The 26,517-nt window shown below is 38.8% G+C and overlaps 1 protein-coding gene across 3 annotated transcripts in view; it reads right to left on the bottom strand.

Annotated features, from left to right (window-relative positions):
• The window catches only part of dennd1b (DENN/MADD domain containing 1B), a 330,960-nt gene that overhangs the window by 24,251 nt on the left and 280,192 nt on the right, over positions 1 to 26,517 (bottom strand). For all 3 annotated transcript variants that reach the window (XM_063063866.1, XM_063063865.1, XM_063063864.1), the window contains 6 exons: positions 25,303 to 25,404; positions 18,691 to 18,781; positions 17,977 to 18,017; positions 17,829 to 17,897; positions 10,842 to 10,898; positions 10,116 to 10,229 (listed from right to left, as the gene is read on the bottom strand). In XM_063063866.1, coding sequence (XP_062919936.1) covers positions 10,116 to 10,229; positions 10,842 to 10,898; positions 17,829 to 17,897; positions 17,977 to 18,017; positions 18,691 to 18,781; positions 25,303 to 25,404 — 474 coding nt within the window. The remainder of the gene's footprint in view (positions 1 to 10,115; positions 10,230 to 10,841; positions 10,899 to 17,828; positions 17,898 to 17,976; positions 18,018 to 18,690; positions 18,782 to 25,302; positions 25,405 to 26,517) is intronic.

Below are 26,517 nucleotides of genomic sequence, written 5' to 3' on the forward strand. Positions count from 1 at the left end.
AACCTGGGGAATTATCATTATTTGTTAACAATAAAGCACCAGAAAATGTCGTCGAGCACCTCCGCTCTGTCCGCCACAACAGACAGGATCTCCCAGGTGCCACCCACTTCAACTCTGCTTCACATTCCCATTCAGATATGTCCATCCATGGCCCTCTCTACTGCCATGATGAGGCCAAACTCAGGTTGGAGGAGCAACACCTCATATACCATCTGGGTAGTCTCCAGCCCCTTGGCATGAATACTGAACTCTCCAGCTTCCGGTAATTCCCTCCCCCTCCATTCTCCCATCCCAGTTTCACTCTGCTCCCTCCCCCAGCTGCCTATCACCTCCCTCATGGTTCCACCTCCTTCTACTACCCATTGTGCTTCCCCTTATTCCTTCTTCACCTTTCCTGCCTATCCCCTCCCTGCTTGCCCTTCCCCACCCCATGATCTTTCCCCTTACTGGTTTTTCACCTGGAATCTACCAGCTTTCTCCTTCCTACCCTCCCTCCACCTTCTTTATAGGGCCTCTGCCCCCTCCGTCTTCAGACCTGACCAAGGGTCTCGGCCCGAAATGTTGACTGTTCATTTCCACGGATGCTGCCCGACCTGCTGAGTTCCTCCAGCGTGTTTTGCGTGTTGCTTTGACCCCAGCATCTGCAGAGTATTTTGTATTTACCAGAGAATGGCATGTGTGAATCGATATATACATTGGAAAACAGGATGGAGGCAATTGCTCTGAGAGAGACCGTGGACTCAGTGGGCAGAACAGCCTCTTATTATACTATTTAAAGTTTTAACAAAACTTTATGCCAGCAATAAACAACACCCGAGCAGAACCTGGTCTCTTTCACTTTACAACAAGAATTCCACATGCAGCTCATGCAGATATCCAGCCAATTGCATTTGATTGCCAGATCTGCTGGTCAGTGACATAGTGGTGAAAAGACCAAAGACATGTGGAAATGGAAGCTGAGTCATACAAAGCCAAATTCACAGGAGTTGGATAAGTGCAATAGATACTTCAAAAATTTAAATTCCAGTTGTGGAGAAATAATGCAAATTTACTTTTCACCACATCTTCAAACATTTTTACATGTAATAGAACTAAGAACGAATACATGAAAATCAAAATGTCAAACTCGGTTGTAACTGCAAATGATAAAATAATATTTTAGCACTTACATTCCTTATCCTATTAGAAGACAGAATTTCGCAAAAAAGTTATTTGAAAAAAAATGGCTGTTTCAAAGTTACCTAGGTTGAGTGAACTCGGCCTTTTCTCCTTGGAACGACAGAGGATGAGAGGTGACCTAATAGAGGTATATAAGATGATGAGAGGCATTGATCGTGTGGATAGTCAGAGGTTTTTTCCCCAGGGCTGAATTGCCACAAGAGGGCAAAACACACAAAAAGTGCTGGTGGAACGCAGCAGGCCAGGCAGCATCCATAGGAAGAAGTACAGTCAACGTTTCGGGCCGAGACTGTACCTCTTCCTATAGATGCTGTCTGGCCTGCTGCGTTCCACCAGCATTTTGTGTGTGTTGCTTGAATTTCCAGCATCTGCAGATTTCCTCGTGTGTGCCACAAGAGGGCACAGGTTTAAGGTGCTTTGGAGTAAGTACAGAGGAGATGTCGGGTAAGTTTTTTTATGCAGAGAGTGGTGAGTGCGTGGAATGGGCTGCCAGCAATGGTGGTGGAGGCGGATACAATAGGGTCTCTTAAGAGATTTTTGGATAGGTACATGGAGCTTAGAAAAATAGAGGGCTATGGGTAACCCTAGTAATTTCTAAGGTAGGGACATGTTTGGCACAACTTTGTGGGCCGAAGGCCTGTATTATGCTATAGGTTTTCTATGTTCCTACCCATCTTGGACTTTGACTATCTGTTTAACAAAACTCAATTATTATAATAAATATCAACAATAAATGGAATAACTGGAAAGTCTCAGTTCAGAATGTACTGGTGGAAAGGGTCACAGGTTTATCATTTCAAGTCAGAACTCTCAGCAGAACTAGAAGAGAGGAAGCAAGCGAGTCCAACCTGAATGCTTCCAGCACTGTTTTTCTTAGTCCCAGTTTCCAGAATTTATGTTGTATTGACTTTCATTTACTAATTCTTAGTTCTGGCCCACATAAAATGTTTGAAGATATAGATATAAGTAAGTTTGCAACATTTCTCCACAAATGGAATTCAAACTTTATGTGCATCCACAGAAACAATAGCCTCAGAGGAGAAAAACACAGTGTCTTGCATATATTCTGCTTACCAGGAGTTCAGAAAGAAAAAGTAAACATACTGAGGTAGGAACAGACAAACTTACAGATAAAAGACTTTATTAGATTTAGAAATGCTTCACTATTCATTGGTCTGTAGGAAATCACAGGTTTAACTCATTCCCAAATCATATTTTGTTCCATTTATCTATTGATGCAGTAATCTATTCAAACGTTTAACTAGAGCTTCCTGCTATATATAAATCATTTGCTGTTTCTGTTATATAAAATGATAAAGTCAAGCCAAAGAGTTATGTAACTTTGAAGTTCTAAGACTGATACAATTCTCGTGTTATCAATTTTCAACTTTCAGTATTGCTTTTGAATGCGTATATTGCAAAATTCTGACATTTCAATAAATTTCAAAGCAACTTAAGTAATGTTGTCAGATAAAAGGTTTTGACAGTCTCTATGAGGGGGTGTAGACACTTCTACTTCAGAATTTGCATAACTGTTTTGGGCAGTCATTTCCTAGCTCCTAACCCTTTATGAAATGAAAACTTTTCAGGGAGCGAAACAGGCAGACCCATTCACAAATCTATCAAATTATACCTTTCTTTAGGAAAGTGAATTGAACATTTCTTGATCAATGGTTTTTAAAAACAGATACTGTATGACACTACCATTTTCATTCATGCATGCTGCTTTTTGAGAGGTGATCATTAAGTTTTAATGCAATAAAATGTTTCATAATGTAACATTTTTTAAAAAAAAACAAGCTGGTTCCAAACTCAATCTTCTTCTGTGTCTTCTGTGCCACTTTCAACTGAAATGGAGATTAATTGCAACCACCCTCCTTCTTATCTTTTTATACACTTAAATAAACTACCATTCTGGATTTGAATCCCATTCTTTGCAGCTTTAGATGAAGAATCTCCTTGATTTCCAAACCCTTTACATGCACAAATCTTCACTGGTGTCATCCCTGACTGTGCTCCTATAGTACTGGAGCCTAAGACTTTTGCACAGTACTGTAGTCATTTTATGTATTGCACTGTATTGTTGCCACACAAAAAAACAAACAAATTTTATAACGTATGTGCATGATGATAAACCTGATTCTGATATGGGTCTCTATTGTGGACTGAGAGTGAGAAGGGGGCAGGAAGAGGGAAATCATAGTTGGGAAAAGGTGAAGGGAGAGGGGAGGGAGCAGGAAGCACCAGAGAGACATTCCATAATGATTCATAAACCGACTGTTTGGAATCAAATGACATTGCCTATCGTCTCAGGGTTGGTGAATCTGTACCCATGCAAGCCTCCGCTCCAACACTCCTCTGCCACCTATCCCACAATCCTCCCGTAGCGCCTCACCCTCGCCAATTCCCATATACTTTGCTCCTGCCAGATTTACAAACTCTCTCTCTGCTCCACGTTGACAAATACAGTATTGTACAATAGCCTCGGCACCCTGGCTATAAATATGTCCCTAAGACCCATACTGTGTCTTCGTACTTGCACAGCACTGTTTTGTTAAGGTTTTCCATCAGAGGAATGGATCCTATTTACTCTATCTAATCCTTTAATGATAGTAAACAACCTCAATTAGATCATCATCTTCTGTACTCAAGTTTTACAATCCTTTCGAGGACACTGTAGAGGATTACTTTGTTACCTACACTGGTTTTTAATCTAATCATACTGGTCACACTTTGAAACAAAATGACAAGCATTTTGTGCTTTTGCAAACTAAAAAGCAGCTTATGCAAAGTATAACTTGAGAAATGAACAATTGGAGCACAGTACAGCAATTATTTTACTGATAAACTATGTGTAAAAGGAAATGAAATTCCATGTAGAGGCGTCATTGGGTCACAATGGCAAAAATAAATCATATCATGGGATACAAACATCCATGGCAATTGGATGTCAAACCTGATGCTAGCACATGACAATATCACATTGTTACATCACGTCACAATACCAGATACCATTCTATAGTGATTTCCTTGGTGAGCAGCTGCTGGCAAGGTACTAATCCCCAGAGTCAGTTGAGTGCTGGCCACTATGTTCTTCCTCACAGCAAACCCAATGGAATTTTAACACTTTACTTCCACCAGGTCCCAAGCTTCAGGAGACCAGACTTCAGGCAATAAAAGATCAATATAAAATTGTTACATGCTTCTTGGTCTTACTACTTTATACCCAATTTGTGCCTTTTTGAAAACAGCCATGGTACAGTACTTGTTATAAGTTGGCGCAACATCCAAATAGTAAAATGGAGGCAGAATATGATTCTATTGTTAAAATTTCTAGTGTTAAACATTTAATGTACTACCTGAAGGAAAATGTGTAAATAGAAGATCAGAAAACATTAATTCAGCATCTCTAATGAAATGTAGTATTGGATGCTCTGCTTGGAAAAGGTAATTTTAACAAGACATCTGCATCACTCCCGAGGAGGGATCCCTGTTAGGCAATACACATCAACCATGTCATAATGATTCAGAAAATTTAGCAAAAATGTTACAAGACATAAGCTGTCCATTGTAATGTTATGAATTAGCTCAAGACAGCAGTGCATGCAATGAGGTTGTACATCAAGGAGACCTAGTGCTCCAGTGTGTAAGTGTGGAACTGCTGAAGTGACATAAGTGCCACCTTTTGGAAGAGATACTTGGCCAAGGCCCTGTGGAAGTTAATGACTACACGGCGATATCTTGAAGAGCAAGGGAACTACTCCCATGTCTAGGCCAAAACTTATTCCTCATTCTATTTCTCAGACTGGACTGTTTATAGGGTTGCAGTACGGCAATCACTTTCCAAATGACATTGCCACAGGGTCATTAAACACGGGAACAGACCCTTCGGTCCACTTTGTACACACTGATCATCAAGTACCCTACATTGATTCTATTTTTCCTGTTGTTTCTCCATTAATTTCCCCTTCCCACTAGGCTCCTATTTCTACTTTAAGGGCAATTTGCAGGAGCTAACTAACATACAGCTGGCACCACTTTGGCACGAGGGAGGAAAGCAAAGCAGGTGGAGGGAAAGCACACAGTTGCAGAGAGAATGTGCAAACTCCATACACACAGGACCTAAAATCCGAGTTGAACCTGATCAGTGAGGCAAGAGAACTAACCATTCCACCACCGTGCCACCTTTTACACTGCTCTATCCACATTGATTCTGGGTTCCAGGGTCCAAATTGTTTCCAGCCCTGTCATACACTTTCCTTTTATTTTATAAATAGTTTATTCATCCATGTATTTCACTTAATAATCTATTCAAAATAATGCAATTGACCACAAGATGGCAGAGTGTAATTGTGTATAACAGTAAACTATGGGGTTAATTTCATGGATAATTGACCTCACGATCCCACAGTGACTTCAAATTTATTAACTTCACAAGGAGAATTCTTTATATTTGTAGTACACCTGTATTTATTTTCAAATTAACTTGTTTCATCGAACCAGTGACAAGTAAGAAAGTACTGCTAATTAAAAGGGCATTATTTCCGTAGGTTTTTATCCTCAATGAAGTAATCACAGTTATGTTCTTAATAACATTGCTGAACTTAAAGAAAAACACTTTTAATGTGACATTTCATAACTAGACAAAGATGATTTCTATTCCCTCTCTGTGCAATTACTTGGCTTATAAAAACTATTCACTACCATGAATGATTTGCTGACCACCGTTTTGGCACAGGTACGGAATTTACCACCACAACTGCAAATAATTTTCCCATTGCCAAAATGCATTGGTCCAATTAATGTAAATTATACCAGCCACAAGCTACATCCAAACACAGTTTGAGTCATCAGCTGTGGAAGAAAATCATCTCTCTTTTTTTCATCTGAGGAATTTGAGCTAGCAGATAAAGTTTTGACAACGGATTCTTAATTCAAGATTATGCATGCTTAATAGTCAAACAAAATAAAGCAACTATGCAAAATTAAAGACAGGTAGGATCTGGGAGGATTTGTTGGGAATATTGGGGAGAAAATACTGGGAAATTTTGAAGGATGGCACTTCCTGTAACAGTTCATAAAATTCCATCTTCCCCATACCATACTGGAACTATACTACACTGGCATCATAAAGAACATCCTCACATCAGCCATTACTGTCTGGTCTAGTGCAGCATCCCCTCAAAATATACAAGAACTACAACTACCTGTCACATCAGCAGTAAAAGTAATTGGCTGCAGTCAACCATCATTATAAGACTTGTATGTGTCCAGGACAAGAAGCAGGCAGGAAAATTATCGCTGACATTCCCCACCCTGCAAAAGCTCCTTTCTGGAAAGCACTATAGGGTTATTAAAACAAAGAAAAAACTTCACGCCATCTTAAAAGTTTCTTTCCCCAGGCAGTTAATCTGATCAACCACTATAGTCTGCTTCCCCACCCGCTCTAGCTATTATGCCTCCCATCACTGCACATACTTTAAAGCATTTTTTATAGTTTTGTTTATATTGCTAATATATGCTGATATTTATGTATTTATGCATATTTTATTCCCTAGCCGACCATTAAGCTCTAACCTTATTTCCTTTGTATAAATTTTGTTTTTGTTGCATGTTGCACCCTGACCAACACCCAATAAATTCCGAATACATGTAAGTGTGCATGGTAAATAAAGTTGGCCCTTGATCAGGGTGCTTGATGGTCAGCACAGACTCAGTGGGCTGAAAGGTCTGTTCCTTTGTTGTACTGTTCTGTTTTAAGAGTCGCACAGCAGCACAAGACCATGTTACTGCAGGTGCGGTAAATTTAAACCAAGTGCGGAAAATATCAAGAAAGCTTCAGCTTCAATGAAAGAGCAGAACAGTTAACAGAGATGTTTTCTAACTTGCTGAATATTTCCATCTTCTGTACTTTTTTAAAAAAGCCACGGGGTGAGAGGATACACTAACTGAATAAATAATTTATAAGTGCTTCTTGAAATCCTAAAACGATTGGTCTGGAAGGACCATTACTGAGAACATCAGAAAGAATGACACAGCATTGTAGTGGTGAGCACAACGCTTACATTACCAGTGACCAGGGCTCATTTCCCGCTGCCGACTGTAAGGAGTTGTATGTTCTTCCTGTGACCATGTGGGTTTCCCTCGGCTGCTCCAGTTTCCTCGCACAGTCCAAAGACGTACCGTTTGGTAGGTTAATTGGTCACTGTAAATTGCTAAACTGGGGGTTGCTGGGTGTTGTGGCTCAAAGGGCCTATTTCATGCTGTGTCTCAATAAATAAATAAATAGTTATTCAGAGTCTGGTCTTCATGACTTAGGTGTGTCAGCTTCTCTATACCTTGAAAACAAGCTAAAACTTATGGCCTTAAACAGGCCTTAGGGAAGTTTGCAAATTCATTTTGCCACCCCAATCCTCACCCAAGAAAATGAAGGGATTTAAAAATAGGAACATTACTGAGAAATGGCACAGAGAATACACTCCATTGTTAACTATCAAGATTCATTCAAATAAACCTTATGCATGGTCTATGTTTGAAGTGTCACAAAACACATGGCAACTGTCACCAAGGATGACATGAGTAGTCCTTTAACAATGTTGGCTGTATGAACAAAACCAACAACTTTATGGCAGACAATTAAAATGTTCTGCAAGACTGATTATGTTAAGAGATAGCAGGAGAAATTCCTTTTAATTTCTCAATGTGAAAAGTGGTTGTAAAGCAACAACAAAATTTAACAAATCTCTCTACATATCTGAAGTGCAAAAAATAAATTGACTTTACTGACATGTTTCTTGGCCGTTGATTTCAATTTCTGGTCAATGAGGCCCAAAGCACATTGCAACACAAAAGAGTACAATTAACCATCTAAGGAAAAAATGTCACTTTTTTTAAGCTATAAAACAAAGAATGGGGTTTTGACAAATAACTTGTAATTACAAGGAACTTATCACCACTAAAAATAGAATATTCATGCATGTCATTGTGCATTTAATTCAAAAGAACATTTAACTCTAAAAGTGACCGAAGATACATTTAATGTTTTCAGACAACAAACTACCACCAGGGGTTCTCCTGGGTATTTCAATATGTTATGTTGTGTAATGAAGAGAACTATTCTGTGACTTCCGCTCTGTGACTGCTATTGGTGTTCCTTCCCTTAATTAATTCTGGTAGTTCAAAACCACCATTTAATGCTTCATCATTGTATAACTATGTCACGTAGTTGTTGTGTAGTTTCTTTTATAATTCACAATGCTGCAAAAAGGTTCACAGACTGGATAAAAAATGCACATGACCCAATAGTCAATGCGTAAATAGAAAAAGACATTCACCCAAGGACAGAAAGCTCCACGGTTCAAATGGGGTGCTGCAAAACTCAACCCTGCTTAGGGACGTTGGCAGGGGAATGTACTTGGAAGTGAACTTGAAATTTTAAAGATGAAAGTCTTCCTTTAATGTTTGTAAATAGAGATAGTTACCATCTGTTTATATCGCCTGATAAAATTTTCTGCTACTCTGAAAAACAGTACTCTGTACACCTCCCACACACAAGCAATTCTGAACTAACTTCCAGGTTTATATGCTCTGTGAGCTGCCGGAATAGGTGTCATCGGCAATACGTAGTCAGTACTCAAAATACAACTTGTTAAATATTCAATTATTGATCCATTATTACAGATTGTACAACTCAAGCATAATATTGCTTGTGTGTATGTGGGAGTGGTATAAAATTTTTTTTTTAAATTGTTTTTTCAATGGGAAATGTATTTGTTTCTTCGAATATGTTTAGTGCAAATGTTGATAATGTTAACTGAGGAGGGATTGCTTGTCACAAAATCTCTTACATTCAGTTGGACCCCTCATCTGAAATACAGTACATTTGGTAAAACAAGATGGCTTCAGGACTGCACTGACATATCAGAAGAAATTATGTATAAAAATGCTCCAGTGGGTTTAGCACATGATTCTCCAGTGCAGACAAGGGAGTGGTATAACTGAGTCAATCTGACATTTCAAGCTAAGGAAAATGCAGCTATAAGAGCAGCACTAGCTCAGGATAACTACATCGTATACCTGAAAGACATAATGCTACCAATTCTGAAAGTAGTCTGCAGGTTAGGTAACACCTATGGAGAGGGAAACAGTTCGTGTTTCAGTTCTGAAGAAAAATCTAATGAAACTGGTAAGTTAACTCCATTTTGTTGTCTACAGATGTCCCTTGACCTGCTAAGAAATTGCAAAATTCAGTTAAAATTTAGATTTCTAGAACTAACATTTGTTAGTCTCTTTCTGTGCTTTGTCATATTATCACTACTATTTTACTATGCTAAGTCTCCCACTTTCAGATTTTAATTATTGTTGGCAATTTAAAACTTTTGATTTCTATAGCATCTTTAATATCCCAAAGCAGTTTATAAATCGTGCATTTCAAATGCAGACATTATTGCAAAGAATGCTTGTTTACTCTCTCACTCCAGTCTTCTTTCCTTCAGAGTTTTGCTTCATGCATATAAATATTTCAGCTACCATTTTCTGGTTGAAGTACAGAAAACAACTCCTCAATCTAGCTGACTAAGTTGCATAGCTACTTGCTCTGTTCACTTAAGAGTACAATTTGCTGGACAGTGGACATTGTCTCTTTGTCTCTGATTTATACAGTGTTCCACTGTAACACCCCATGGAAAGTCCACAGACAGCTGTAGCAGTATTTCACATTTGTCATCCATTTTACAATATTGCTTGAAGCATTTTGGAGGATTTTTCTGAAGTTGGTTGTAACTACAAATACTCCACATTGATATTATTTGTTAAAATGTGTCTTGAACATTAATGTATTGAAATAATAATATGAAATGAAAGTCACTAAAAAATCGGGACAGAAATAGCAAATAAAGTGGATATTCCACAAAAGTTAGTCCAATTCCGTTCCTTACCTGTTTACGTTTAGTGGCTGGAAGCCTGTTCTTCAAAATATCAGAGTTCGATCGCCTTTGTAGGTTTGGAGATGCAGTCTTGTTGTAATCCAAGTCATCATCTTCATTTGCTTCCTGTGTAAAACAGTAAATCCAATGGCTGCAGTTCAATTCAATTTGATGATAGAAATATCATAAGTGAAAAACTATTTTCTTCACCACCCAACACCAAATCTCTCTCAGCCCTTAACAAGGAAGACTTTTTTCCCCAAATATGAATTTGCAATGAGTCTAGGAACACAGTATCAGTCTGCATTCTGTTTAATCTACACTTTGTTGCTAACAAAAAATGATTTTACATTTTAACTCTGCTGGTAGTCTGTTTGATATAAATCTAAGCAAACTTTACACGTGAGTTGGCTATGATTTCAGTGCCAATTAGACATTTAAAGCATCAACTGCAATATCAAAACAATCATCTTCATTAAAATGCACGTTATGTTCTAAGCAATATTTGGGACATCAATATTTCTGTAATAAAATATGCAAACAAAAAAAGGATCATTCAGCCACTGCATGAGACAATAGCAGATCATGATAGCCTGAGGGTCAGTATGAAAAATGCATGTTATTGAACAAAGAACTAAGCAAATTTCACAAATCATTAACAGACGATGTCTCTTGCAACTTCCTTGCTTTAGATATTTCAAAGAATACAACGTAAGTGAAGTGAGATATGTTATGTACCTTCTGCTTTAACATGCTCTTCACTTCTTTGATCCCCATCTTAGCCTGATTCTTAGCCTTGAAGAAAAGAAAATGTTTTATACAGCAAACCATAAACATGAGAAAGTTTGCAGATGCTGAAAATCCAAAGCAACACACACAAAATGCTGGAGGAACTCAGCAGATCAGGCAGCATCTATGGAAATGAATAAACTGTCGACATTTTGGGTCGAGAACCTTCTTCAGGATTGGAAAGGAAAGGGGATGACGCCAAAATAGAAAGGTGGGGGGAGGGAGGCATTCCTTTTAAATGTAATAAAATTTTCTTCTTATGAATAGTTCATAATAATTTTCTTTTAGAGATGCCATCAGGTATTAAAACCAATTATTTTCACTGAGGATGGTTTTCTTTAATCCTTTAAATGCATTTACTTATTCACAGGATGTGGATATAGCTGCCAATGCCAGGATTTGTGACCCCTACGTAAATATCCCAAATAGCAGTCAATCCCAAAGGCGGCTCTAACATAAAGCCCAACCGGATAGAAAAGATTTCCTTGTCTGAAACAAAGTTAGATTGTTATGACAATCCTGCAATTGCATGGTCACCAATACCACCTTTACTAATACTAATTCTTTTGTTGATTACTTGAATTGAAATTCTTTGCTGCCATTGTGAAATTTGAACAATGGTGAAGAAGAAATCTGATTGCTCGTCCTCTACCACACCTTAACTTATCAGGGCTTTCAGATGAAATATTACCACAAGCTACAGTTGCAAAAAAAAGTTTGCGAACCCTTTGCAATTACCTGTTTTTCTGCATTAATTATAAAATGCGCTCTGATCTTTATCTAAGTCACAGTAATAGACAAACACAATTTGCTAAACTAATAACAAACAATTGTACTTCTCCTCATCAATACTGAGTACATCATTTAAACAATCACAGTCTAGGTTCAAAATAAGTATGTGAATTTCTGGGGGTAATGCCTTCTACAACAGCTATTTGGAGTCAGGTGTTCCAATCAATGAGATCAGATTAGATCTGTGGGTTGTAGGGGTGCCCTGCCCTATATAAAAAAACACACAAGGTCAAATTACTGACAGAGCCTGCTCTTCTCAAAGATCTGTTTATGCGCACCATGCCCTGATCAAAACAACTTTCAGAGGACCTTAGAAGAATTGTAGAGATACATGAAGCTGGAAAAGGCAACAAAAACATTTCTAAAGACCTGAGTATTCATCAGTCCACGGTAGGAGAAATTGTCGGCCAATGGAGGAAACTCAGTACCATTGCTACTCTCCCTAGCAGCAGACATCCTGCAAAGATCACACCAACAGCAGAACGTGCGATGCTGAAGGAGGTGAAAAAGAACCCAAGAGTAACAGGAAAAGACCGGCAGAAATCTCTAGAACTTGCTAAAGTCTGTTTATGTGTCCATTAAAAGAAAAATACTGAACAAGAATGGTGTTCATTGAAGGACACCACAGAGGAAACCACTGCTCTCCAAAAAAAAAATTGCTGCACCTCAAGTTTGCAAAGCACCACCTGAATGTTCCACAACACTTGTGGGATAATGTGGTGTAGACAGATGAGAGAAAAGTTAAACTTTTTGGCAGAAATGCACACCGCTATGTTTGGAAGCAAAAGGGTACTGCACACCAACATCAAAACTTCTTCAGAACCGTGAGGTATAGTGGAAACAGCATCATGGTTTGGGGCTGCTTTGTTGCCTCAGGGCCTGGAACTTTTTTTGTTTAGAGATAACGCACAGTAACAGGCCCTTCGGCCCAACTGTCTGTGCCGCCCAATTACACCCATGTGTCTAATTAACCTACTAACCCATGTGTCTTTGGAATGTGGGAGGAAACCTACAGGACCACAGGAAGAACATACAAATTCCTGACACAAAGTGGCAGGACTGAAGGTCATTGGCACTGTAATACGGTTATGCTAACTGCTCCTCGATTGTGCCTCCGGCAATTTGAAACTTTCGACCCTCTTGACCTCAGTTCCTGGTGTGAACAGTTGCACATGGAGGTTGAAAGAATGTATCTCACTGGATTGCTGCATATAAAGCCTCAGCATGTGGTTTAAATAAGACCATAAAACCTCAGAGCAGAATTAGGCCATTTGGCCTGTCGAGTCTGCTCCGCCCATTCAATCAGGGATGATTTATTTTCACTCTCAAGCCCACTCTCCTGTCTTGTCCCTGTAACCTTTGATGCCCTTACCTATCAACCTCTGCTTTAAATATAACACAACAGCAGTCTGTGGCAATGAAATCCTCAAATTCACCACCCTCTGGCTAAAGAAATTCCTGCTCAACTTTGTTCTGAAGTGCCCTGGCCTTTCCCACTACAGGAAATATCCTCTCCACTCAATCTAGGCTTTTCATAATTCGATATGTTTCAATTGAGATTCCGCACCCCCCCCCCATTCTTCTAAACTCCAGTGAGTACAAGCCCAGAGTCATCAAATGCTCCTTTTATGCTGACCCTTTTATTATCAAGATTATTCTCAAGAACCTCTTCCAAACCTTCTCCAATGCCAGCACATCCTTTCTTAGACGTGGGGCCCACCCACTTACTCACACCATTCCTGACTTGACAGTTTGTAATCGTTGAGGGAACAATGAATACAAAATTGTATCAAGACATTTTAAAGAAGAATATCAGGGTGGCAGTCCGTCATCTGAAGTTTAACAGAAAATGGATGATGCAACCACACAATGATCCAAAATACAAGAGTAAACCCACAACAGATTGGTTTAAAAAGAAGATTTGTGTTTTGGAATGGCCAAGTCACAATCCAGACCTTAACCCAATTGAGATGCTGTGGCATGACCCGAAGAGGGCTGTTTATGCAAGGAGTCCCAGAAATATTGATGAACTGAAACAGTTTTGTATGGAGGAATGGTCTAAAATTCCTCCTCGCCATTGTGCAAGTCTGATCAGCAGCTGCAAGAAACATTTGGTGAAGGTTATTGCTGCTAAAGGAGGTACTACTAGTTATTAAATACATGGGTTCACATACTTTTTCCAGCCTAGTCTGTGAATGATTAAACAATGTGTTCAATACAGACATGAAAATTACAATTGTTTGTGTGTTATTAGTTTAAGGCAGATTGTTTTTGTCTATTATTGTGACTTAGATGAAGATTAAACCACATTTTATGAATAATTAATGCAGAAAACCAGGTACTTGAAAAGGGTTCACAAACTTTTCCTTGCAACTGAATGTTGCTTATATTCTGAGACTGATCACACTGTGTTTTGGATTGCTGACTAAATATAAAAAATTTATTTCATTTCCATTTAGTATTTGCTTTGCTGAAGTGCACTATTAAAGTTCAATACCACTTTTGTGAGGATAGAGACTTTGCAAATGATATTGAAAACAATAAACAAAGCACAGGAGGAATTCAACAGGCCAAGCAGCATCTATGCAGAAAAAGGTGTAAGCTGCCTTTTGCCTCCACAAATGCTACTTGACCCATTGAGCAATTCCAGCAGTCTGTTGTTGGTTTGAGAATTCAGAGAATTCAGTTGGTTTGATGCATTTCCCTTTGTCTTCCTACCTGTTCAGATTATTTTTGAGGAATGCAGATGGAAAAAGAGGGAAACGCATCAAAAATATCAAACAATCATTTACTGTTCAATGCCAACTAAATTGTAAAGGAAAGAGACCCCACATTTGTAATATTTTCATACCAGTGGTTGTTAGCAATTGTAAGGAATAATGTAATAAAAATTTTCCTTGCTCCTCAATGCACTAGTCCCATTTTTTTGGTCATACCTATTGAGCAACCAGTGACTTACAGTCATAACTCAATAGTGATTAAATTGATTTTAAAGTGCAATCTATTGGTGAGACACTTCCTCAGCTCGGCTTCCAGAGCACAGGTTCCCAATCTAGGGTCCATGGACACCTCAGTTAATGATAAGGCTCCATGAAATAACAATGTTTGGGAATCCCTGCTCAAGAGGATGTGTATCAGTTGAATCACAACATCTGTATTTCCATGTTTAAATGCACAAATGTAAACATGGAAATTTGCTGTTTGATTTAATCCTTCAAAAAGGCAGGCAATGTTGGCCCTGTCATTACTTTCATTGCAAAATCAGGGCCAAGAATTTTTGGTGCTTTTAAGCTATTAAGTCATAAATAGGGCTATCATGAACTAATTGAAATTTTAACCATGAGTTCTTTTCCAATATATTGATACAAAATTTTCCCAGTGCAATTTCCTGGGAATTAGATAAAGCAGCATGAAAGTCACCTTTGTCTTTGGTTCAGCCAGAACTCAAGCATTGTGCCGTTTCTGGATACCGCACTTTAGGAAAAACCTGAGGATTTCAGCGAGTGTGGAAAAAGACACATTTCAAATTATTCCAGAGATAAGGAATGCCCGTCATCCCACTTTCTATGAAGGTGCACTGGAAAATTTAGGGCTCGAGAAAATTGCAAGAGGATTGGAGAGAGAAGTTTAAAATCTCGAAGCAGATGGAGAGGAACAGTTTCCAGTGGTGGTAAAGTCAAGAACCAAGGGACACAGAAGAAAGATCATTGGCAAAAGAACCAGAAATAAAACAAGAAAAAATATTTTTACAGAGTGAGGAGCTAGAACTTAGATTGCAATGTATAAAGTGGTTGTGGAGGCAAATTCCATTGTGGCATTCAAAGGACAGCTGGATAGCATTTGGAAAGCAGAACATTTGCAGGGCCATGGGTGGTATGTGAGGGAGTAGGGCTGATTGGGTTGCCTATGCTTAGAGTAGGCATGCACCCTGTGGGCCCAATAACCACTCGACACGTTCTGTGATTCTGTGGCACCTGCACTGGAACACTTCCACCCTAAACTGAGGTTTTGCAGCTGGATTGCTCGTTTCAAATATCAAGCTGAAAATAGCTCGGTGATTGGTTAACTCCCTTGGCAAATTAATCATCATAGTGAGCCCTTTGGGATGCTTTCCAATTTTTTTTCAGCTCTTTCAGGGGATATGATTGTGGGTGGCATTGTATCACTTTCTTCAATCACTGCAGTCCTGTGGTGGAAATATTCGCAAAGTGTTGTGAGGCAGGGAATGATAATTTTTACTTCATGTAAAGGCATTAATGGATGTTACAAAAGATTGCAAACTGATTTGTGTATGCCATTGATGCTACAAAATGGTTCAATACACTTTTAAGTATTTTTAGGTATTTTGAATCATACTGGTCAAAGTTAGTAAACTAGATATACAATATTACATAACTGTTCGTGGCAAACCCAGTTTCTATTGTGTCAATCATTAGGAGGTCAATCATCTCAGCCCCATGACGTCACAGCAGGAGTTCACAGGCCCATCCATCTTTAGCTGCTTCATCAAATTCCTTAGTATATGATCACAAGTATAAATGCTTGCTGAAGATCATGCAAGTGACTTCATGATAGAAGGAAGGTCATTTTCAAAATCAGGAATGTCCATTTCCCTTTTCAGCTCATCGGAAATTGAATAAACAGATGGACAAGTTCAGGACTGGACTGAGACGTGGCAAGTAATATTTGCACCTTAAAGTGATGGACACTGAATTTCACTTACATTGCTTGATCTTCATCTGTATTACTCATGCTGAGTCCCTACCATTCTAGAGGCACTATTGACCAGAAAATGGATTCAACCCAACACAAAACCACTGCAGCTGGGTACCCTTGGTTGTGTGATTTATCTCCCGAATAATCAAAGCCTTTCCACCATCTGGATGGCAGAAGTCAGGGGTGCGACAGAGTAATCTTCACTTGCCTAGATCATGAATCTCCAACAACTTTCAACGAACTTATCATCATCCAGGTCAAAGCAAATTACTTGACTGGAACTTCCTCCATCACCATAAGCACTTACTGCCTCCACCAAAGGTGCAGAGTGACTGCAATGTGCACCATCTACAAATTGTTCTGCAGTTATTTGCCTACGCTACTCTGATAATACCTCCCTGAACCTGTAACCTCAGCCACCGAGAAAAATAAAATCTCAAACATGAGGATGGCCCACTTGCTGGTGTGTCCCATGATACACTCTATCCTGATGTGGGGGGTATATCACCTTCAACAACAATGTATCTAAAATACAGAGACCATGATTCTGCAGTACCATGGCAAAACCTTCACAAGGAGGCCAGTAGCAGTTCAAGACACCAGGTCAGTACTTCTGCCGAGTGTAATTAGGGATAGGCAGGAAACACTAGCCTTGCCAATGATGCCCATATATCGTAAGTCAATAAAAAGCTGTACAGACCAAGACAATGTTATAATTGCTGCATTAAGTATATGAAGCAAGGGCTGAAATCACACAAGTGGATGAAATGTTATCTGACTTCAGTGCTTTATGAAAGATTATGTATTATTATGCAGATTAGTAAATGGAATGATGAATCACAACTATACTTCCAAATTAGAACATAATTTTGATTGTAATTTGCACTTCAATTTCAATAAAATTCAAAGATGATAAACTGATATGGAACAGTTGGCTAGGGGCAACTTGGAAACCGTCATCTAATGACATCCTCAACACAAAATAATCTGCAGATGCTGTGATCAAAGCAACAAAACAACAAAAAATCAAAGAAACTCATCGTTTCTAACTGATGCTGCCCGACCTGCTGAGTTCATCCAGCGTACTGAAAGTGTTGCTAATGACATCCTCAACAGAGAATGGGAACATCAACCACGATGCCCTCAGCTTTACTTTGCACAGAGAAAGGAAACAGCTACTAAACATGAAGTATCTGCTTCCAGACAAATATTTGGACCTCTCTGTAAAATAGGGTGTTGGGGACACACCTTCAGATATTACACATCTGAGAAAAAAGAAAATAGAGATTTAACAACCAAAGTGATCAGGGACTGTGGCACATTTAAAGTTAAGGATCATTTTGTTCTTCAGCAAGACTCACGTCAAATGCCCCACTTTGTGGGTAGCATGCTTACATTTAGCTGCAAGTATTCCATGAAGAGACTTACATATTTGTATGCTGTTTTCATTGCAGGATTTGCTTTTGTCATTACTGTATTTATTAGAGCTCCACCTTTCTGCAAAGAAAAAAAATCGGAATTAGAATCAGAATCAGAATAAGGGCATAAAATCAAAAGAAGGTGTACCTAGTCTCACCTTGACTGTGCAGATCCATTGCTGATAAGACTTCGAACTTCCTGTGGATTAATTTGGGGAAAAAAATCCATTATTACAGCTATTAATGCATTGAAATCAGTTCACAGAGGATTAACCCAAACGAATACCAAGGATAAGCAGAACAGTGAAATTACGAAGAAAAATAGATTAATATTTCTTTCTGGTAAGCTATAGAAGAGCAAAGTTAATGTTCATATTTTCAAAATTTAGAGGAAATATGGGGCTGTTTTAAGAATATGATTCATTTTCCTTTCTAAGTATGAAAACAAAGTTTCCAAAAGTCATTTAAAAATCTCACCTTTCAGTTAAGACCAAAACCTCCCACTCTCCATTTTATATACAAATGCTACAACATTACTCTGACCCCGATTATTCTATAATGTTCATAAACACCCACTGCCTATTCCTGAATTAGTGCACAAAACTGAGCAAGTAATCCAAAATCACAGTGCTCTTCTACAATAATGTCAGCATTTGAAAGCAATCACTATCCCAACAAAACAAAATCAAGTCACCTCGAACAAAATCAGTGATCTAGTGACTGATCAATGGCCAGATCAGCCATTAATCTAGACCAAGAAAAAGGGAAGGTGGGTGGATTTGTGTCATTTGAAATGTGACAATCTCAAGGGGTATAAAACTAGAACATCTCTAAAATATTAACAATGAAGATATATACTTTTAGATTCTTACCTCCACTATAGCCTCCAGCAGTGATCTCATCTTCAAAAATATCAGAAAATCCTTTCCCTGCATTTAATTTTTCCAATCTGCCATCAATAAACTAAAAGATAAAAAGTGCAAGATTCAGTGAAGAAACTGGAAAGAAATAAAAAGCGTAAGTAGTGGGTGAGTTAGATTATTCCAGTTTAGTTCATTTTAAAAAGGAAAACCAAAACATATTCATTTTTTGTTTACACTGCATATTACAAGATTCATTTCAAATCATCAGGTTAACGCTAGCTCATAGAGCAATCCCACTCCCTGATTAGCATCATCAAGTTTCACACGGAAACAGTGTTCCGTGATCGGGAAGGGCTTGAGGATGAATCAATGGTCCATGGACAGTTAGTTATTCTCAGCTAGCTCTTGCGTGAATACAAGAATCGACCTTTGACGGATGGGAAAAATGCAGCTAAGATTGGGAAGATTTTAGCCTCCTGCTATGCATGCTTATCTGAAGGAACACAATTTATCTGCTGAGCTGGAGCACTAACAGTTTAAGAACAAATCCAATGGTCAGTTGTCAGGTTCACACAATGTAACTATTTGTGAAACATCAGAGAACTGACATAGCCCATTGCCATTGGATCCAATACATGGCCTAAAGAAAATCCACTTTGGCAGCCTTGTGGCTCAAGCTATCGTAAAAAAAATCACAACTTTGAAAGATTTTAGCATACTTCAGGACAGAGCTTTAAAAGTTTACTGTCTGGAACTTACAAAACAAAACTCCTTTGAGTTTAGCTTTCAAACCAAGGGAACTCAAACTGTTGGTTTTCTTACACAAAAATTTAGTTAACGCCTACAAATCCCACAGAAAATACAAATCAATATTACTACGTTATGGAGTATTCAGATGAAATGTATGCTTTTGGTCTAATGTTGAATGTTTGAAGCCAACTTCAGTTAACAGAATTTGTCTGTAGTGTTGCCTTCTTTTTCACACCCCAGCATGAGAAACAAAGAAAACACAGGTCATTTCTTGGGAGGTAAAATTCAAAATCTCAAGGCTTTGTACCAGACAACTTAATTTGCAAGTATTATAAGGGCATGTTAAAATATATAGCCTTGTATTGCTAATTCAGTTCATAACTTTTTCAGATGATCAGATCTCATTAAATAATATGTACAATTCCAAAAGATTTCAACCTATTTCATGATAAACCCTTCAAAATTTACAGAACATTTAAAAAAGCCTCCAATCATCTTGTTGCAGTTTGATAGCATCAATCACCATTTAAAAACATTTAGGCCAGAAAGTAGCTGTTCTTTTTGACTGACTGGCATTAGCATAATCAATGGAAATAGATTCATAGATTTCACAAGTCATACAGCACAGGGTGTTCAGAGCGTACAGTAAGATATCAGCGTGTACAATCACAGCAGCTGCTATGGGGTCAATCAAAGGTGTATTTTCCTTTTTAAACGTATTTTTTAATGATCGCAAAACCCTGTTGGACATAAGAACTTAAAGTACTGTAGGTCTACCCCGTTAGTGAGTTGCCCGTTGGCAGAGAAACTGAAGGAGCTGGTCTTGGTGAGGATCGTGCTGCATCAGAGGCATTGGTGTGTGAAGGAGGTCTGCAGTCCAACAGCAAGTGATCAGTCTAAGTCGCTTTTCTTGGGATCACGAGACCCTGTTGGACACTGTTAATGCGGGATGCTGCAAGTCCGATTCACTAATTTATCGGCAGGTGACGGGAGCTGCGTGGCCTCATTCGTAGTGGGGACTAGGCCTCAAGCTGCAGCATCATCTGTTTACAGCCACTCAGGGAAGAGGCATCAGTGATGCTGCGCTCCATTGGAGGAGGCAATGTGGCACGACATCCAAGTTGGAGCCAGTGTTGCTCCCTAGTGTTTTCTCGGCAGAAGACAAGCCGTATTGTGCTTGACTGCAGATTTTTGCAACATTCTTGGACTCAGGGTCTTGGACGATATATTTTTTTGTGTGACTGTATCTTACCGATCTTCTATGTGCTTGCTATCTTACTGTATGTGTGCTATATGTGATTTGTGCTGTGTGTGACAGCCGGTATTGTGTGCTGCCCTTGGCCCTGGAATAATGCCATTTCATTTGGCTGTATTCATGTATGGTTGAATGACAATTAAACTTGAACTAAGAACAGGCCCTTTGGCCCAACCTAACTGATACCCTGAATTATTTCCACTTCCCTGCGTTCGGACCAGGTCCTCTAAACCAGTGATTCCCAACCTGGGGTCCACAGACGCCTTGTTAATAGTCGGGGTTCATGGCATAAAAAAGGTTGGGAAACCCTGCTCCAAACCTTTCCTATTCATGCACTTATCCAGATGTCTTTTAAAAGTTATGGTAGAGACAGGCACAATTATGCTCTCTGGCAGCTTGTTCCATATGTCAACCACCTTCTGTGTGTAAAATGTACAACTAAGGTCACCTTTAACTCTTTTCCTTCCAACCCTAAATCGATGCTCTTCACTTCTACACCCCCTTACCCTGGGAAAAGGACCGTGACCATTCACTTTATTTATGGTGAAAAATATTTCTTTGACAGTGAAAGAAATAGAGTAAAACTATCCCGAATATCAAGGAAGATTCAGATAGAAGCTAAATGTGAAATGGACTGCTCATACTGAATGTAGATGTACTGCAGTCATTGGTAAGCTGATGCTGTGAGTTCAGTTGCTAATATGAAATAAGCTAAATTCCTGAAAAATCAAAACAATGGCAGAAGAAAATGGCATACAAATGATAGAAACCAGGCAGATATTCTATAACTTTTTTGGACAAAGTCCTACTTATTTTAAATGGGCCCTTTTCCAAGAAGAAAGGCCTTGGTTCATGGTCAGATCAGCGTATTTTATTGGATTTCACGTTGAGCAGAATAAGATAAAGACAACTGAGCTACCACAGAGCTCAAGTGCCTTTGAAGTGCTGGCTGCTATCGCTCTGAAAACTCAAGAAATTCTTCTGCCATGAGATAGCACTTGATTCATTGTCATTCTCCACATACTACTAAATCACATCAACTTACAACACGAGACAAATTATCGATGTCTAAACAGATGTTGTACAACAACTTACTCAGTACATATTTACCTCTCAAAATGAGGTAATACTCATCTGTTAATGCATTTGGTAATCAGTTAGCAAACACGCAAGAACGAAGATGTGAATAACAACTTTTGAAAAGTGGTGTAAAACTATTTGGCCTTATGATTCAGAAATGCTGAGTAGAGTTAAATCAAAAACATAAGAAGGGAAGTTTCATGCACAGAGTTGTGGATATTGTGGAGGAGAATTTTATGTCCTAAGAATGAACTCAACAACACAAGACAGATGTTATAGATAGTAATTTAGGTCCTCAGCATCAGCATGACCGTTCCCTTCTCTTACCGTCCTTCACAACCTCCACACTTCTTCTTGAGTGTCAGGAAAACATCATCGAAAGACAAAAACGTGTAGAAGGATATCCAAATAGTGGAATGATCTGCTCCAGTACCCATGATTTTCTAAAACTGGTGTTTATGGAATTTTAGAGAAAATTAAAAGCTCTTAATTTAAAAAATGTCAACACACAAGAAATAGATCCGGATACGAGTTTGATGAGGAATCTCAGTTAGGTGAAGAATTGAAGATTGCCCCCTTTGCATCAGAGAACATTTGGAAGAGGTTTGATAATGATGAAGTATTTTTGAAGATGAAAGAGGAACAAACTACTTCAAATTACAAAAAGTGCATTAAGCAGAGGATTAAGATTCAAAGTGATTAGCATATGAACCAGGGTAGATTAGGAACAATAGCTGCCAGTTGTGATTTTAATGGTGGAAGCAGGTCATTGACAACTTGCAAAAGTTTGGATAAATAGCTTTGAGAGAGGAACAGAAGTATAATAGAACTGTGAAGAAAATAAGAGGAAGAGAGATTAATTAGATACTCCTCTGAAGACTCAGCTGAGAGACAATGGTTCAAAATGGCTTCTTTGTACTTCATTATAATGCAAACAGAATTGAGGTGGAGTGTTTTAGATCATTAGTGAGAGAAATGTACTGACAGACTGATACCTCTAAAGGAGTTATACACCCCAGAAAACTCAAATTGAGAATAACTCAGGGAAGGAGAATATGTAGAGAAACATGGCTCGAGGAAACAATCACAAATTCGATGTAGTATTTTTCAGAGATGCTTTGAAAACTAATGAACTAATTGCAGTACACAGGTGACACACCCTCCACCCACCAAATACCATGAGGCTTATGCCTCCTCAGTTCCTCAGGGTTGACAGATGCGAGAGATAAAGCAGTGAGCCAACTTCACATTCCACCCACAAGTTCTGCAAGTCCTAGTCTTTCTCTGAACAGTGATGTGATCTCTACCCACAAAGAACTTCTCCCTTGAGCATTTATCTATCTACCCATGAAGCTAATTGCCTCAATTACTCTGTGCTCCAAATTTAAACCGCACTCTCGACAAAGAATTCCTCTTGAATTCCCTATTGGAGTTATTAATGAAAGTCATAATTAGGATCCCTCCCAAGAAGTGGAAGCATCCTCCCCAAAGTCTGGCTGGCACCTGTCATCATAATTTTGAAGATCCCTAATGGCCACTGTTATGCTTTGTAATTCCAAAACATAAAGCTAATTGAAAGAAAACCATGGAGCAGGAGATAACTCATGTACACTTCATGTTTACTGAGGTATGCAGATATGACATGGTGGCATAATGACGTATGCCCTTCATATGTATGTCTTACATATAACCGGTAGCAGGAGAGACTTGTGACTGTGAAGCAATCTCAGGTTCTGAGGCCTCCTCCGTGGTGGTGGTAGGAGTTGACTCTGGGACTGCAGGAAGTGGTTCCGACAGCTCTGGACACCGTTCCTCTGGACGTGTTGGCATCCCGAGCAAGCTGCTCAATCTGTTGATCTATCCTAGGCCAGCAGACAAAGCTATGAGCTAACGCTTTTATTTTGACCTTGCCTAGATGACTGACTTGTAGCTCCTCCAACACGTAAGCTTTCAGCTTGGATGGTACAGCAACGGTCAATCCCCACATAAGGTAACCCCTGCCAAGAGCAAGCTCACTCTGGTGCTGGTAAAGATGGGGGAAATAGAATTTCTGCTGTACATTCCAGTCATTTTGGGTGGACATGAAGAACTGAGAGTGTGGGGCCTTTTCTGGTGTTCCTTTTGATCATCTCCACTGTAATAGGGTGATTTTTGATTTACATTAGGGAGAATATGTCAAGAGGAGTATCCTTTTTGGTAAATTTTTTCAGGTATTTCCTTTGCCAATGGTAAACAGAACAATTCATCAGCATTTCCATGATTAGATATCCTCTTGAATTTGATCTTGTAATTGTGTCCTCCAAGAAATAGAACCCATCTCTGTATTTGTGCTGCAGTTAGTGAAACACCCTTCCATGGATTGAAAATGGACACTAATTGTTGAAAGCAGTAATGAAGATAAAACTCTCACCCTTACAAGTTCTGGTTGAAATGTTTTACACTCCAAGCCAGATTCAAGGCTTCTCTGTCAATCTGTGTGTAATTTTTCTCTGCTGCGGAAAGACAGTAATGCAAAGGGTATGGGGTGTTCATTTCCATCATGACACGTGACATGATTACATCTATTCCATAAGGCGAAGCATCACAGGCAAGCTTCAAAGAATAAGGTGGATCGCAATGTGTAAGTACGGGGTCTGACGTCACCATTTCCTTTTGTCTTTTGGAACACCACCTCACACTGTTTTGTTCATTGTCGTTTCTTCCCGATCAGTGGTAATGACTTCAAAGGGTGGAGCACAGTAGCCCCACAATGTTGGCCCTTCTGCTTTTACCACATACAAGACCAATGTGGCCCGTTGGTTATTGTATTTCACTGTTACAAATGTCATTCCCACAGGATTTATCTTTTCTCTAGTGTAAGTTCTTAGTTGGATATCTGCAGGCTTCAGTTCAGTACCTTTGAAATACTGTTCAAACTCATTTTGTGAAATGACTGCAATAGCTGAGCCAGGGTCCAATTCCATTTTAACTAATTCACTTCTGGTGTAAGCCATTGTGGTTGTCTCTTGTTAGTTTTCACTTTGTAACTCTCAAGGCTACCCAGTCCATTTTCACTCTCATCATGATCAGATTTTTCCATCAACAGCTTGCAGATCAGCGCTCTTTTTGAAACTGCAACTTGATTTTTTAAAGCTTTTTCTCTTCCTTGTGCAATCCATTTATTTCTGTCTACCTGACATGCTCTTTGTATCTGTCCTACTTTATTGCATTTTCTGCAAGTTTCACCTTTAAACCTGCATTAGCCTAGTGTAGGTGAGTCCCCGCACAATGGCAACACTATTTGTATGTTGTTGTGTTCATTCCTGAAAGCTCTAGCATTGTACCTCATTCCCTTTTTTTTTGGCACAATTTCAGCATTTCTACAGCCTATATTGATCAAGATAACTGTATGGAGCAAAATGAGGCTTTTCAGACTGTGTCAACACCAGCCAAACTTGGACCCTTTTCTGTTCTCAGTGCAGGATTTTCCTCTCCAAGTACATAGTATTGCCCCAGCAGCTTTTTCATATTAAAATAAATTCCTGTTTTAATTGTACCTGCTTGAAGAGTTGAAGTTGCACAGCATTTTGAAGGAAGTGTTTTATAGTGCTGGCTCGATGGGCCACATAACTCTCTTCACAAAATGTAATTGGCTCTCCCTGAAATTAAACATTTATAAGAAAATTATTCAAACACAAAATTTTCTTCTTAACAATTCACAGCATGTATATTTCTAATGCTATTGTTTCTTTTTCCCTAAAGAGGACTTGAAATGATCTAACCAATGTATTATGTTAATAAAAAACACAGATTATGTTCCATGTCGTCAAAGCAATGGTCAACAGGGAGCTTAGAAGATTCCATCTTAACATGTGAGAAACAAACTCGTCATTACTTAAAATATGTATAAGATGACTGAAATTAACTTCATTTAAAAATATAAAAATAAGCTATAGCCAATTAAGTAGAAAGCAAACTATTAACTGTCCTGCTCTAAAAACAAAAGGGATCTAGTACTTTCCCAGCATATATGACAAATAAACTCTTCATCTGAAGATGGCAGAGTTTGTCACTGAAACATCGGTTCTAATCGATATCTGCACCTGGCTGGAAGCCCAAGAAGTTTATTCATCCTGTTCTAATTTCCGTTAAAGAGTAGCCTATACAATTACACATTAGCAAGTGTGCTTTGCTCTTGAACTGTTATATTAAAACTGGATATGGATATTGAATCAGTTATTGGTTTGAGCCAGTGAAGAATATGTATGGTTAGTAGGTTAATTGGTCATGTGTATAATTGGACAGAGTGGGTTCGGGTGCTGTATCTCTAAATAAAAAATAATTAAAAATCTCAGTACCAACTGAAATAGAAATCTCTTGAAGTTAGAAGGGAATACAATCTTTATCTGCAGAGCTGGAGCACCAACAGTTTAAAAAAAAACATGCAACTGTTACTTCCCAGGTTCACATAATGTACTTCTTGGTGCAAAATCAGAGAACAGATACAGTCCACTGCCATGGAAACCAATACATAGTCTATAGAAAACCCACTTTGACACGCTTGTGGCTCAATTACTGTATAGATTATTTTTGGCTTAACGGTTGGCATTTAAATTTGCTTGGCTCAAGCCATTTTTTGATAGCTATTTCTCAGTGTCTGATTCAAATTGGACAAGACAGCTAAAGCCTAAGAAAGAGATAGACCAAAGCACACCTATGAAACACATAGAACCATCACAGAAAAAAGCGTGAACATTACAGGTTACAGTCAC

This window comes from Mobula hypostoma, chromosome 12 (genome assembly GCF_963921235.1).
Source record: "Mobula hypostoma chromosome 12, sMobHyp1.1, whole genome shotgun sequence".
Lineage (NCBI taxonomy): Eukaryota > Metazoa > Chordata > Chondrichthyes > Myliobatiformes > Myliobatidae > Mobula > Mobula hypostoma.